Genomic DNA, 15,830 nt, shown 5'->3' on the forward strand with positions numbered 1-15,830 from the left:
GACCACTTCATGATTTGAGCCTAATGATTTGACTATGGTCACATTTAGCTCATCGTTCATTTGGTCGATTCGTGCCATTCTTCACAGGTCAGTTGTACACCAAATTGTTCTGCTTTGCCCAATCGAATCACAGGTTCAAATGTTCTAGCACTGATACCAATCATCACATGTTTTGTTTGAAATATATTTATTGGATAATAGCTTGCGAAGATGAACTCTTTATCGTTAGAAGTACACATCTTTCCTCCTGAAAAGCACTTGCTCAAATGATTTCACGGTATTGGTTGATTTATAGAACTACGGCTGACGTCATGTGCTGACGTTTGAATTCACGGTTTCATCACAGTTGCCGACCAACCAAATTCATACAACTATGTCTGATGTGCTGATTCATGATTTCATCACAATTGCTGACGAATCCGGCTGTGTACTAAATTCAAACTGATGACTTCGACCCAAGAGTCTTTTATAGCATAAAGATACAGATCCAGTATTTAAGAAACGCAGCAGTTCTTCTTGTTTTGATGCTTCCATGGGTAAATATCTTGCTGGTAAAATTATATTCTTATCATTTTCAAGATTCACTACGATTCTTAATCCAAACTCTGTAGGGATCATTTGGCTAGCTAAGATTCTATGAGGTACATTCTGTTGTAAATCAGTAATCTTGGTAAATGATTTCATCACATCACGCGTGTTTAGAAACTGCAGACAAGTAGCCATGATGATGTTATCATGAATACTAACTCGAACGATGATGCAAAACTGATGACGTTTTATTATCATGTTCTGACGTGTACTATTGCACCATGTTCTGACGTGTACTATTGCACCACAATGTTGCCAGAGGTTTTTGTTCTAAACAGTTCCAGTTCTTTACTAATAAGTGCACAAACTTTTAAAAATGTCAAACCAAACTTTGAAACAAATATTTAGAACAAAAAAATCTTTGAAACAAAATTTTGAAACGAAAAAAAATTCAAACAAAAAATTTCAAACGAAAAAAAATTCAAACAAAATTTTGAAGCGAAAAAAATTTCAAACAAAATTTTAAAACAAAAAATTTCAAACAAAAAAATTTGGAAACGAAAAATTTCAAACAAAAATTTTAAACAAAATTTTGAAACGAAAAAATTTAAAAAAATTTCAAACGAAAAATTTTTAAACAAAAAAAATTTTTGAAACAAAAGTTGTCAAAAAAATGTCAAACAAAATTTTGAAACAAAAAAATTCAAACAAAAATTTCAAACGAAAAGTTTCAAACAAAAAATTTCAAAAAATTTTACGTTTCACGGTTAACCGTCAAACTTTATCCGGTTTTTAACTATTCGATTAACAAATAAACGGTTTTGATCATATTTATCAGTGAGTGCAAAATGTTGAACGAAACCAAGATTTTTAAATGTTAAACAAAACTTAAAACTGAATACAGCAAAGATTTGAACCAATCAGATTGCACGAAAGATAGTGATCAACCAATCAGATTGCAGGAAAGATAGTGATCAACCAATCAAATTGCATTAACAATAACTTTGCCAGTGTTGTAGCATGTATTGCCTTTCGTCTATGAGTCATAAGATTCAATAAGGTTAGCTATCAGATTTCAAATGAATCACCACCAATGATCTTAGACTATGAGCTGTGACTAAAGTTCAATGTATTGTTTCAAATTTCGCACCTTATGTTAAAATTCTGTTTATCACCATTCCCAAATTTAAAGAATACTTCTCTTGATATACCTAAGTCTTAGAATTAATCATATCAATAAGGTCAATAATGTCCGTCAATTGTTTACCTGAGTAGAACCAACTGTTTAATGTACTCAAACTTAAGAAGTACCACAACAAAGGAAATGAATCCCTGTACACTACCTCATCAAGGACAATCACGTGGTACAACGTCTTGCTTACGTTTATATTTGGCGGGAATAATCAAAACCAATGACGTAATTTCATTTGACAATTCTCAAATTATCCTACAAAGTTTCAATGTACCAATGTCCTGGACTCCTAATCCCACCATAGGTCAATAACCGATCACGTGATCCTAATAATTTACCCAATGAATGAGATACTATCCAATTTTAAGAACAATTACCAATTATTGATATGACAATAAGAAATGTACCCCCTTCCAAAATTTAAGATTGGTACACAAATACACCTGTGTCTTATGAAAAAAGTAATAAATCCTGTACTTATTCAATAATAAAGCCGGTCAATAACCTTTAAATTTTGAATATTTGGCCATAAGAGGAATACCAACGGGTCCTAGAAAACGTTTACCGAATTTTGTTATTTGATAATTCCCAAATTTAAAAGGGAACATAAACATATAAAGGTAATAAACCTCTGTACATACCCATATAATGTGCTAAATAGGGGTCAATAACCTCCGAAATTTGATTTTTGGTAGTTCTTTACCTATGAAAAGGGAACGATGTGGACCATCCAAATTTATAATGGTACATATTGAAGACCTGTACTATGATACCAAATGCTTATATTAAACAATTTCTAAAACCGAGTGGATGTGCCAAGATACCCCTCCCAAATTTTTAAAGGATGCATCAACGTACCCATATCTTATGATAGGAAATGAACCTATATACATGACCATATAACCATATAAGGTAATAGAACCTCATCAAAGGGGGAGAAATTGGGCCAAAAACCAAACACATGGTACAACATATTGCTTATGTTTATATTTTAGCAATTTTTACCCATGAAAGGGAACAAGATGGACCACCCAAATTTATCATGATACATGTTGAGGCCTGTACTATGATACCGAATCCCCTCCCGGGGTGCATCAATGTACCTATGTCTTATGATAGGGAATGAACACCTATACATTACCATATAAGGTAATAGTACCTCATCCAAAGAAATAAATTAGGTCAAAACCAAACACGTGGTTGTACCTAAATTTGACAATTTCGTACCCCTAAAAGGGAACGAGGTGGACCACCCAAATTTATAGTGATCCATATTAGGGTCCTATACTGTAATACCAAATGTTTAATTGAGCAATTTCCAAATTAAAGAGGTGGGCCATTGTACCCCTCCCGGGGATGCACAAATGTACCTATGTCTTATGATAGGGAATGGACCCCTATACATGACCATATAACTATATGATGTAATAGGACCTCATCAAGGAGATAAATTAGGTCAAAAATCAAACACGTGGTTGTACTAAAATTTGACAATTTTGTACCCCTAAAAGGGAACGAGGTGGACCATCCAAATTTATCATGATACATATTAGGATCCAGTACTATGACACCACATGATGAAATTAAGCAATTTCCAAAATTAAAGGGTTGGGCCAAGGTACCCCTCCCGGGGTGCATCAATATACCCATGTCTTATAAAAGGTAATAGACTCCTGTATACGCTCATGTGAACATATAAGGTAATAACACCTCATCAAAGAGAATAAAATCAACCAAAAACCAAACACGTGGTATAACGTATTGCTTACGTTTATATTTTGGCAATTTTGTACCCCTAGAAGGGAACGAGGTGGACCAACCAAATTTATAGTAATCTCTATTAGGGTCCTATACTATAATACCAAATATATTAAATGGGTAATTTCCAAAATTAAAGGGGTGGGCCAAGGTACCCCTCCCAAATTTTTAAAGGGGTGCACAAATGTACCTATGTCTTATGATAGGTAATAGACCCCTATACATGACCATATAACCATATAAGGTAATAGGACCTCATCCAAGGGAATAAATTAGGTCAAAAACGAAACACGTGGTTGTACTAACAATTTGGCAATTTCGTACCCATGAAAGGGAACGAGGTGGACCACCCAAATTTATAGTAATATATATATATATATATATTAGGGTCCTATACTATTATACCAAATATGTAAAATGGTCAATTTCTAAAATTTAAGGGGTGGGCCAATGTACCCCTCCCAAATTTTTAAAGGGGTGCACCAATATACCCATATGTTATGAAAGGGAATGGACCCCTATACATGACCATATAACCATATAAGGTAATAGGACCTCATCCAAGGGGATAACTTGGGTCGAAACCAAACACGTGGTACAACGTATTGCTTACGTTTATATTTTGGCAATTTTGTACCCCTAAAAGGGAACGAAGTGGACCACCCAAATTTATTATAATACATGTTAGGGTCCAGTACTATAATACCAAATATATAAAATGAGCAATTTCCAAAATTTAAGGGGTGGGCCAAAGTACCCCTCCCAAATTTTTAAAGGAGTGCACAAATATACCCATATCTTATGAAAGGTAATGGACCCCTATACATGACCATATAACTATATAGGATAATAACACGTCATCAAAGGGGATAAAATCGACCAAAAACCAAACACGTGGTACTACGTATTGCTTACGTTTATATTTTGGCAATTTTGTACCCCTAAAAGGGAACGAGGTGGACCACCCAAATTTAACCTAATACATATTAGGGTCCTGTACTATAATACCCAATGTTTAAATTGGTCAATTTCCAAAATTTAAGGGGTGGGCCAAGGTACCCCTCCCAAATTTTTCAAGGGGTGCATTAATATACCCATATGTTATGAAAGGTAATGGACCCCTGTATACGCCCATATAACTATATAGGGTAATAACACCTCATCAAAGGGGATAAATTAGGTCAAAAACCCTGGAAATTTGAATTTTTGGCAATTTTTTACCCATAAAAGGGAACGACATAGACACCCAATACTGATAGAGGTACATACTATGGTCCTAGGCTACCATACCAAATTTTTAGATTTGGCAATTTCCAAAATTTAAGCGGGGTGGTCCTATGTACCCCTGCCAAAATTTAGGGGGTGGGCCAAGGTACCCCTGCCAAAATTTAGAGGGGGTGGTCCTAGGTACCCCTAGGTCATTGACCCCGGGCCAAGGTCATTGACCTTTGACCTATGACGTCACAAAAATTTTTGCTGACTCGGCTCAATATACGCGGGGGCCTACTACTAATATGCACTAACAGTATTCGGTAAGTTACATATCATTCCAACGAAAGTGAAGGGAATAGTAATTAGAGATATGAAATGGCCCCAGGAAGGGTCTTCGCATTCTTCAAGCTATTCTGACACCTGTCTTGAATCGTAACAGTCTACCTGATATCTTCGACCGTCTACTGAGGGTTTCCATGTATATATTCTTCTCTTGTGCTGATTGAGCCAAGTGTTTCCAATTACTAGTGAATTCTGTCTACAGAAATTGACTAATCCGTCTCCCCTTTCATTTCTTTCACCTAAACCATAGTTGCCTATGATACTACCTTCCTGTTTTTCTCCCAAAACTGCATTGAAATCTCCCATTAAAATTACGCATGCACCTCTCTTCTTCTTGTGTATAATTTCTATTTTCTTGTAATTTTCCTTTACTTCTTTAGTTGTATGCGAAGTCGTCGGGTGCCCATGTCTGTACCACCACTAGATCCTTCTTTTTTCCCTTTAAATCTTAACATCATAACTCTGTTTGAAGAATATTTGTTCAGTTTCCCTGAAGATGTATTGAGAGGGTTGGGTAGGTGAGTGTCTACAAGAAATAGAGGGTACGATGATATTCTACGAGACAATTCGAAATGACAGATCTTCAGAAATTACAGTTCTGCATACTTTCTCTCCCTTTCAGATAAAAATTAATGGAAAAGGGGTGTCTATGCTTGATGAGTATTGATGATTTTAAGCTAACTAAGTATTAATTTTAAAGTATTCAAAATAATTACGATAATACAGGATTTTAAGGTAATTTTCTGCGAATAGTGTTATGAAACATGCATATTTTGTGATGTCTATGGCATAAGACACGTTTGATATGACGAGCTTTTGAGGTGAGCTTACTGCATATTGGAAGTTTGATATCAACATCAGTCTTTAAGGTGCAATCTTGAGTTTGACACTTACATCTATAACATGAACTGTGAACAGAAAGAACAAGGTGAAATTTATAATGTTTTTATCTGCAGATTGTAGGAATTGCTCTGACATTGACCTTGCTACTTGTTCTTCCATGAAAACATTTAAAATAACATAAAAATGACACACGACCAGATGCTTTTAATTCCTCTTACCATTCATTTTCTTGCCTCCTCGCTTTTCTATGCTCTGACAAGTCATGACTTGAAAGCTAAGTGTTCCTGTAAAGTGTTGTTATAGACTTCCAAACTGTGCCATACATAGGTATGGCAAGTCCTATAGAAAAACTGTCTGACCCTCCTTCTGAGTGTCTATCTCTCTCTGTACCACTCTACTGAAACCGGAAGTGATAGGCTTAGCATATAATTTAAAACTATCGTAGTTCCACATTGGGAAAGTTCACAAACTGCTGACATGATCACGTGCAAGTAACCATTTATACATATGCCCCACTGATATTCTACTTTACGTGCTACAGCTAAACAACATAACTAAACAACTTCATTATTCTTATTGCTTATTTATTACCATTTTCTTTCTACTGAAAATTACAAAACTTACTTTACATACCTACCGTAATGGCAGCATCTGTTTGGATATATTCCATGTCTTTATTTCGGAGACCCAATTCCGCACTGTATCGATGTGCAGAGCTAATAACCCCGGCAGTAATTGTATTGGAAAGTGCTAATGGACTTCCGATAGCAACAACCCATTCGCCTGGTCGAAGGTTGCTAGAAGATCCTAATTTCATTGTTGGCAAGTTTTTCTGCAATACAAGAAATATAATTTCCTATTTCTGCTTTTTTTTTTAAATTCATTTTTAGTTACACCTAAGTACAACACAAAAACACTTTCAAGGGCATTTGTTATAAATAACATGAATATACTCGTTTAATTGGTATTCATCACTCAATCCTTCATGGTAATTTAGGATGAAGACACTTCTAAAATGTAATATCAAACTTTTGTCACTAATTAGGAAGTCTGCAATCTATATCCACAATACGTGTATAATATGCAAAATATTTCTAGATCGATTGGCTTGTTTTAGCGTCCTTATCAGACTAAAACTATATGAAACGTGAACTTAATAGTTTCAGGTGGAATCCCAACCACCGTAATGCCTTCAAATTTCCAGGCTCTGAAACTGGCAATCGAACCAAAAACACATGTGCTAGCCACTAGACCAGTGAGGACTACAAAATATTTGTGCATAACAGAAAAAATAAAAAGGCGAGAAAAAAGACGAAAATTAATACGAACTGTATGGGAACAGAATTACATACTAACTGCATAGTCTTTGTCTTCGCTTAACAACTTTTATGTATGCTTTAAATGTACTTCCACTCAATTCACCTTTTTTAGGGGAGTAGAAAAACAAAGAAAAGACTGACTTATTTAATTTATTTATATATGCTGAAACCGTTATCGCAAAATTTCAGACTCGAAAATTATTACTGTATTCTCTTAAAATGTTAAAATAGAAAAACGATGGCTTCATAGAAGAGTGTTCACGTCTTGTGCTGAAGATTTTTTGTTTGCTTCTGCGTCAAGTGTGTTTGGTTGATTCATTTGTATTTACGTGAGGCTATATAGAACTATTAGTCTCATATCTCATGCAGCTAAAATTCTGCTCCGAATACTGAACAGAAGGTTATATGAAAGAACAAATAAAGAAGTTGAGGAGGAGCAGTTCAGATTCAGAAGAGGCAAGGGCACAAGAGATGCAATTGGATTATTAAAGGCGATCGGTGAAAAATTTATAGAAAAAGGGAAAGAGGTGTAGTTATATTTATTGATCTAGAAAAGGCTTTTGACCGCGTGAATTGGGAATTGTTGTTGGGAGTTCTAACGAAGACTCATAAGAAACTTATACATGAACCAACAAGTAAGTGTTAGGATAGAAGAACTGACGGAAGAGAGTGCAATTGGAAGGGGAGTTCGACAAGGATGCTGCCTCTCGCCAACACTATTTAATGTCTATCTAGAAGAGATAGTGAAAAAGAGTTTACATGATGATGATGGCATTTCGGTAGGAGGTAGAATGATTAGATGCATAAGATCTGCAGACGATATGGCGCTTGTTGCAGAATCTAAACAAAAACAAAAACAAAAACAAAAAAAAAATCAATAAAATGTTAGAAAAAATGAGAAAGGGCTTTGAAGAATATGGGATGAAAATAAATGTTAGAAAGACAAAAGCCATGGTGATTAGAACGAAGGGGTCTGTGTCAAATATAAAAGTACGAGGGGAGAAAATAGAGCAAGTGAATAGTTTTCGATATCTGGGTAGTATTCTTAATAATAACATGAAGTGCGAACGTGAAATAAAAGCAAGGATAGGAATGGCAAAAGAAGCCTTTAGGAGGAAGAAAAGTCTGTTTTGTGGGACCTTGAATAAAGAGTTGAAAAAAAGACTCATAAAATGCTTCATGTGGAGTGTTGTACTGTATGGAGCGGAAACGTGGACATTACGTAAAGGAGACGAAAATCGACTGGAAGCCTTCGAAATGTGGGTGTGGAGAAGAATGGAAAGAATTAGTTGGGCCGAGCGCAAAATGAATGAGAGTGTGTTAGAAATGGTGGGTGAGAAAAGAACACTTTTAGATAGTAAGAGGAAGAGAAACTGGTTGGGACATTGCCTAAGAAGAGATTGTATCATGAGGGACGTCCTAGAGGGTATGGTGTCGGGAAAGAGAGGGAGGGGGCGAAGGAGACTACAATTAATGGATGATATAAAAACAGAAAGATCATACGCGAAGACGAAGTAGTTAGCGGAGGATCGTGGAGCATGGAAGATTCTCAGCAGCGGCAAGTGACCTGCCAATAGAGACAGAATACCTATGATGATGATATAGAATGGGATTTACAGTTCAAATAGGAATCTGAACTACTGCAATGTGTTCGATGTTCTTCTCCAAAAATCGAACGCTGAATGATTGTACCAAAGGTACAGATTAGGACAGCGAGGAGGCTAAATGTGCTTGTGGTCGATAATGTAGTGTGTGATTTTTTTTAAAGGATTCTCCACTTGTTCTGATTATCTTAATTTTAGCAACTTTTTCATTATTATCCACTAAGATTCATCATCTTCCTTAAGGTATAATCAATGTATAAACTTGAAACTTTAAAAGTGGGAATGGATATAGCGGATTTTGTCTGGTTTCATAACTCACAGTAGGAAAGAGCTTCTTCGCGCCTAAGCGCTTAGTGTATGCGCCTTTGGCGTGGGAGACCCGGGTTCGTTTTCCGGTGGGAGCTCATGTGGTTCGGATTCCACGTTAATCAGTAGGTCTACGTCTCATATAACCTCGCTGCTGAACAAGACGTTACACTCAATATCAACACAACTCAACCAATAGCAGGAAAGAAGGAAAGCGAGGAGTAGAAAGAGGAAGAACACAACTGATCAATGATCTGAAAAATACAAGGAAATATTAAACGTTAAAAGAGGAAGGCTAAAGTTTGGGAAACGTGGGGAAAAAAATCCAGACTCGAACTTTAAGGGGTTTAAAAGAAATCCTATTCAATCCAAGGCCTACCGACGGGCAGAATACATAATAATAATAATAATAATAATAATAATAATAATAATAATAATAATAATAATAATAATAATAATAATAATAATAATAATAACAATAATAATAATAATAATAATAATAATATTTACTTACTATTTAAAAATGATAAATGTGAACCTACTTTACTTGTTGCGTCTTTAGGAGTTCTCCTGAACAGTTACAGCTATTTATTCTGCACCTTTTTAAATACATGTATTTCACTTAATTTGTTTCAAGATTTTGCTTTTTTCTTCCAACAACCTGTTTCGCTGATTCATTCAGAGATTTAAAGAACTCAAAAAAATCGAAAACGTAAAAAACTTAATCAATCAAATAGATCTTTCGCACTGTCACTTGTTTGTTTCAGATCAATATTATTTTTATACTTTTTAAGAGAGGACTGTGACAAAGTTATAGAACTGAGATAATTTTTTTTTAACAAATTGAACTTCACTTACACAAGGGATTCTCACGGTTGCAAGGTCTGAGTGCATATCATAGTTTTCGACGACTCCTTGGAATGTTCGGCCATCGTTCAGTCGCACCTAGAAACAAAATGGAAAGTATAAGATTAATGCCTAGCATAATATTAGTAAAACTTTGTAAATTACAAGCTGCGTGTAAAAAATAAAAGCGCGGGGTTAGCAACACTGATGAAGTTCAGCATGCGCAGGAGCATGATCTCGTATTCTGTGCTTGAACGAAGATAGAATCGTCCGAGTGGAGTTATGTACGTACGAGTAGCAGAAAGGTAGTATGGCCGCCATAATACAAAATCCTGCCAAATGTGAAGTGAGACCTATTATACGATCTCTGAATGTCACAAGGTAGAAAACAGCTGATATCCATCGGAAATTGTATGCTACTTACGGACCGACAGTATGAGTGAAGGAAAGGTCAAGCAATGGTGCAGACAGTTTCATGGACGGCGTTTAAATGATCATGACGATGAGTGTAACGGAAGGTCTAGTGTTCACACGGACGATCTGGTGGAACCCGTTAACAAGAAAGTGTGATCCAATCACCAGTTCACAATACCTGAACTCACCAAGGTTTTCAGAAGTGTCTTCGAAAACATTGCATCGAATTGTGACTGACAAGTTGGGTTCTCTGAAACTGTGTGAGGTGCCGAAAATGTTGACAGACGCTCACAAAGAGTAAAGAATGGCAGCTACACAGATTCCTGGCCCGCTGAGAGGAGAATGAGGATAATTTCTTTTCTCACATAGTGACGGAAGATGAAACCTGAATATAGTATGCCACTGAGTAGTCAAAACAGTCAATGCAATGGCGACACTAATAAAGCAAAGAAATTTAAACAAATACCAGAAGTTCACAAAATCATGGCAACCGTGTTTTGGGACCAAAAGGTCATTTCTGTAAAATTCTTGGAACTAGGACGAATAATTACAGTAGATGTATATTGCTAAATGATCTGCGACGTGCCATCGAAAATTGGCGGAGAAGGATGCTCTGGAACTCTGATGCATGACAATGTCCGCCCACATGTAGCTGCTCATACTGTTGATACAACTCAAAGATTTCGATGGGAACTATGCAATCACCCCGCCAACAGTCCCGACCTTGCTCAGCTTTTTTTTTTTTTTTTTTTTTTTTTTCCTCACTTGGAAGAATGGCTTGCACCGAAACGTTTCAACGAGTGAATTGCTCACGTCATCAGTTTTGGACCGGCTATACTTTTAAGCGGCAATTTTTACTCAGAGAGCTTGTGCCACGCTACCAGAAATGTCTGGAGCTTTATAGTGACTAACGGTTTGTATATCGTGCATACTGGTATATCAATCACAATAAATTTCTTCTATCATTTTCTTGATTTTAAAACATAGCAGCTTAGTTTTCTTTCTTTTGACATGTACCTCGTATTAAGAAGAGAAAAGATCATTAACACTACATTTTAACGGGAACCGGCACTTTCGTCAGCGGCTTATTTATTTACATAAACACATACTGATGTTTCGGTTAACACTTCATGGCTTCCATTACATAATGAAAGATCATCTGCGGTATGGTTAGGCTTACGTGCTGAAACAAAATACATGCGGCATGAAGCTTACATGCTGTAACATGTTGAAAACAAAATACAAAAACCAAACCACAATGAATACTTTGTAGCAAATATAATCGCTTCACATACGCAATACTATTATAGTTTTTATTTTGGAATATATTTCTCTGGTTACTTTTTTACAATTCGCTTTAAACTACTATATACAAAATAATAATAAAAATAAAAATAAAATAAAAAATACATAAAAATAAACACACACAGAAAAAAGTAGAAATTAATTTAGAACAAATTTTCAGCATATCATATTATATATACACAGGATGTTAATGAACTAGACCGACAAACTGAAACAGGCGATTCCTCATATCAAAATAAGGAAAAAAGTTCGTAGTATGGATTCGTCGTCAAAAATACATTCTTTCAGAGCTAGGACTGGGAAAATAAACTTTGGGGGAGAATATCTCCAAATAAAACTATTAAAGCCTGTGACAAACATCTTGGCATTTCAGCTAAACGAATAAAACGCAAGCTCTGGGGCCAAGTTGCCAAGTGGTAAAGGGGTGTGACTATGGCTAAGCAGACAAACTACAGCGCGATCAGATGGCAGGGGATAGACGTGAATGTGTACAAAGTAAATGTGGCAATATCACTGGCCTCTCATTTGCTAGCAGCATTTAAAGGGAACTTGGAGCGCCGCCTTCAAATGCCAAGATGTTTGTCATGCCGTTTAGTAGTGAACTGAGGCTGCATGTTTTTCTCTTAGACTTGTAATCTGCTCTATCCAAAAATTCATGATTCTGAATCGTTCAATGGCGGTGCAAGGGAGTCCCACAGGAAGTAAGGAGTCCCGCATATTCCGTTAGAACAGATGATCTGATTCATGACAGACGGAACACGTCCCATCAAGTAAAAAAAAGCCGTTGACAGACCATCGATGTTTTGAACACCGATGTTTTACAATAGGGACTGAATGTAGCGGATAAAAGAAAATTAAATAAAATCATTGCATCTGCAGGTTGAGGACCCACAATCATGACCTGTATGCTAAAGGAGACAGATATTAATAATAAGCAATGATTTTGGAAGAATTGACCCAAAAAGGATTTGCGAGAAAATGGGAGTATCCTTAAAAAATAGATACAATATTCTTCATTACAAACTCACTTGGTCACAGATCTAAAGTGGAAAGTTTCTTGGCCATGTAGGTCACGTTGTTGGTAGTAATAGGAACTAGGGTACATGGTATTGCCAGGAGTCACAATGGTGAGAGTGTCATTGAACGGATCAGGAGCACACGGACATGTCTGGAAACAATAACACAATCTACACTAAAAGTAACCCCCTCCTTTCACCTCCTCCTTCTCTCTTTGATGTATGAACATATGAGATTATCACAGGATAGAGGTCTGCACGGTGGTCGAACTCGGGTCTACAAAGCATATATCATTTCGGGCTCCGGCAGGACTTGGGGTGTAAATTTTTAAATATACAATCATACTTCTCGGGTCTTTTCGGGCCTAATTTTGTCAATATACTGTACTTCGATATTTATTGGACTGATCTTTCTGGAAAACTTTTAAAGCACAACTGCAAAATTATACCTCGAATTGCTGAAATAAAAATACAATTTTCCGTTAATTATTAAGTTTCTGTAATTCGGGCTTATTTAGGGCACATTTGATTACCACACACACACACACTCGAACCGGGCTCGGCCTAAAGGATAAAACGTATTTCGGACTCAGGTCGGGTCTCACATTATAAATTCACGGGCGGGCCGAACCCAGGCTCAAAATTTCGGCCCGCTCAGACCTCTATCACAGGGTCAGCGAAACAAATTGCAAGTAAATTGAAAACTCGTTGTTTAGGGGTGCACTCACATTAGCCACAATGGACGAACAATGTCACGCGCCGCCTTGTAATCAAGAAATTCCGGATTCGATTCCTAGAGGTTACAAGGGGCAACACTGTGAAATGTTAATTTGATTCATAACCAGTATTGTTGGTTTTATGTGTCATCAGCTCCCATACGTTGTAAACAATCTGTGGCAAAAGGGTTACATGGTAGCTCAGTGGTAGTGTACACTTTTTGGCACGGGGTTCCACTATAGATCTGCGACCAAGTGAGTTTGTGATGATGAACACTGTATCTATTGTTCTTATTTTCATTAAGGATACTCCCATTTTCTCGCAAATCCTCATTGAATCAATTCTTCCAAAATCATTACTTATTATTAATGTCTGTCTTCTTTAGCATACAGGTCATGATTGTGGGTCCTCAACCTGCAGATGTAATGATTTTATTTAATTTTCTTTTATCCACTACATTCAATCCCTACTGTAGTTATGCAACCACGTACAACACAACAAAAATCCTTCACCATCTTAATTCTGTTCAAAATATCAATAGTCTGTCAACGGTTTTTTGTTACTTGATGGGACGTTGTTCCATCTTTCATGAATCAGACTACATGTGGGGGACTCCCTTGCGCCGTCCCTGAACGATTCAGAATCATGCATTTTTGGATAGAGCAGATTACAAGTCTAAGAGAAAAACATGACCCTCAGTTCGCTAGCTAATAGTTTTTGGAGATATTCGCCCCCAAAGTTCATTTTCCCAGTCCTAGCTCTGAAAGTATGTATTTTTGACTACGAGTCAATAAGAACTTTTTTTCTTATTTCGATGTGAGGAATCACCCGTTTCAGTTTGTTGGTCTAGTTCATTAACACAATGTATGTATGTATGTATGTATATATATCGAGAACTTATCAGCCGACCCCCTTCCGAATGTACTACCCTGATGTAACTGATGTCATGTGAAATGTTGATCTTTTATATGTTTAAGTACCAAATTTCACGATTCTACCATGAACGGTTTTTATTTTACAGGTAATTGAATGAACCATGGCGGAGCCAGATGTCAAATTCACCAAAGAGGAGTTGCGAGGTGTAATGAAGTTTTTCTTTCTGCAACAGAAATCGCCCAACGAAATCCATGGTTGCATGCTAGACACATTGAGTTGATAGTGCCCTTTATACTCCACTGTGAAGAAATGGTGTGCGAACTTCAAGCGTGGTGAATTTTCAACAGAAGATGGTGACAGGTGTGGCAGGCCAGTGTCAGTGTCAACTCCGGAAAAAGTGGACCAGATTCATGACCTGATTTTGAGCAACAGACGGATTTCGCTTCAGGAGATAGCTGACAAAGTGCACATATCCAAAGAACGTGTTGGGTTAATAATCCATGATCAGTTGCATATGTGCAAGCTTTCTGCGAAATGGATTCCGAAATGTTTGAACGCGAATCAGAAACGCGAACGTGTGAGATCACCGCAGGTGATTTTACGGCATTTTGCGAACTCCAAGGACGATTTTTTGAATTGGCTTGTTACCCAGGATGAAACGTGGTTGCATTACTTTGATCCGGAAACCAAACAGCAGTCATGCAAGTGGCGCCACTCAGGATCTCCAAGGCCCTAAAAATTCAAAACACTAAAGTCCGCAGGGAAGGTGCTTGCCTCAATATTCTGGGATAGGGATGGTGTTTTGCTCTCAGACTACCTTCCAAAGGGCCAAGCCATAACTGCAGTGTATTACTGCAGTCTGCTGGCTAAGGTAAAGGACGCTATTAAAGAAAAGCGCCGGGGAAAGTTGACACGAGGTGTCTTTTTCTTGCAGGACAATGCTCCCGTCTACAAGGCTGGCAGAACAATGGATTTTCTGAGGGACCTAGGGTTTCAGTGTGTTGACCTTCGAGGGACTATGTTGAATACTGTCATGCCTGCAGCTCAAGTCCTTCTGGGTCGAGCCGAGAACTTATCAGCCCACCCTCGTATATACAAGCTTTTTGCACTAACTGAACAAAAATATTTTCAAGAATTCACGCAACTCTGATAGCTTTCTAACAGTATCTGCCTCTTCACGTGACACATTTGTAACAATCTTGGACATTTTACCTTTAAGCTCTTCTAATATGCTTATTACCATTATTATTTAATGTTTGCTGTAGCAAAATAAAGGTTTAAAACAATGAGTTCTGAAAAATGAAAGTCTGTACTTAATATTCTTTGACTTTTCCAACTTTTTTCAGCTTTTCATAAAATTACCTTCCCTGGGAGGGAATCACCTTAATTATAACAGATCCACAGACTAATCTGCCGATGTAGCAACATAAAGACAGATGCTAGGCAATGGAAGAAAACAGTATTAATTATTTTATTACAACAAAACACGCCTACAGTAATGATTGAGGACTATCGTTACTGCTAACAGATCACATGTCAGTTAAAGTGGGTG

At 36.9% G+C, this 15,830-nt stretch overlaps 1 protein-coding gene across 1 annotated transcript in view; it reads right to left on the bottom strand.

The window, feature by feature from the left end:
- The window catches only part of HtrA2 (HTRA2-related serine protease), a 54,435-nt gene that overhangs the window by 24,154 nt on the left and 14,451 nt on the right, over window positions 1-15,830 (bottom strand). Inside the window, exons 3-4 of the mRNA XM_081734378.1 lie at window positions 9,963-10,049; window positions 6,513-6,707 (exon numbers count right to left, since the gene is read on the bottom strand). Of these exons, the coding sequence (XP_081590504.1) occupies window positions 6,513-6,707; window positions 9,963-10,049 (282 nt within the window). The remainder of the gene's footprint in view (window positions 1-6,512; window positions 6,708-9,962; window positions 10,050-15,830) is intronic.

This window comes from Thermobia domestica, chromosome 12 (genome assembly GCF_964235325.1).
Source record: "Thermobia domestica chromosome 12, izTheDome1.hap1.1, whole genome shotgun sequence".
Lineage (NCBI taxonomy): Eukaryota > Metazoa > Arthropoda > Insecta > Zygentoma > Lepismatidae > Thermobia > Thermobia domestica.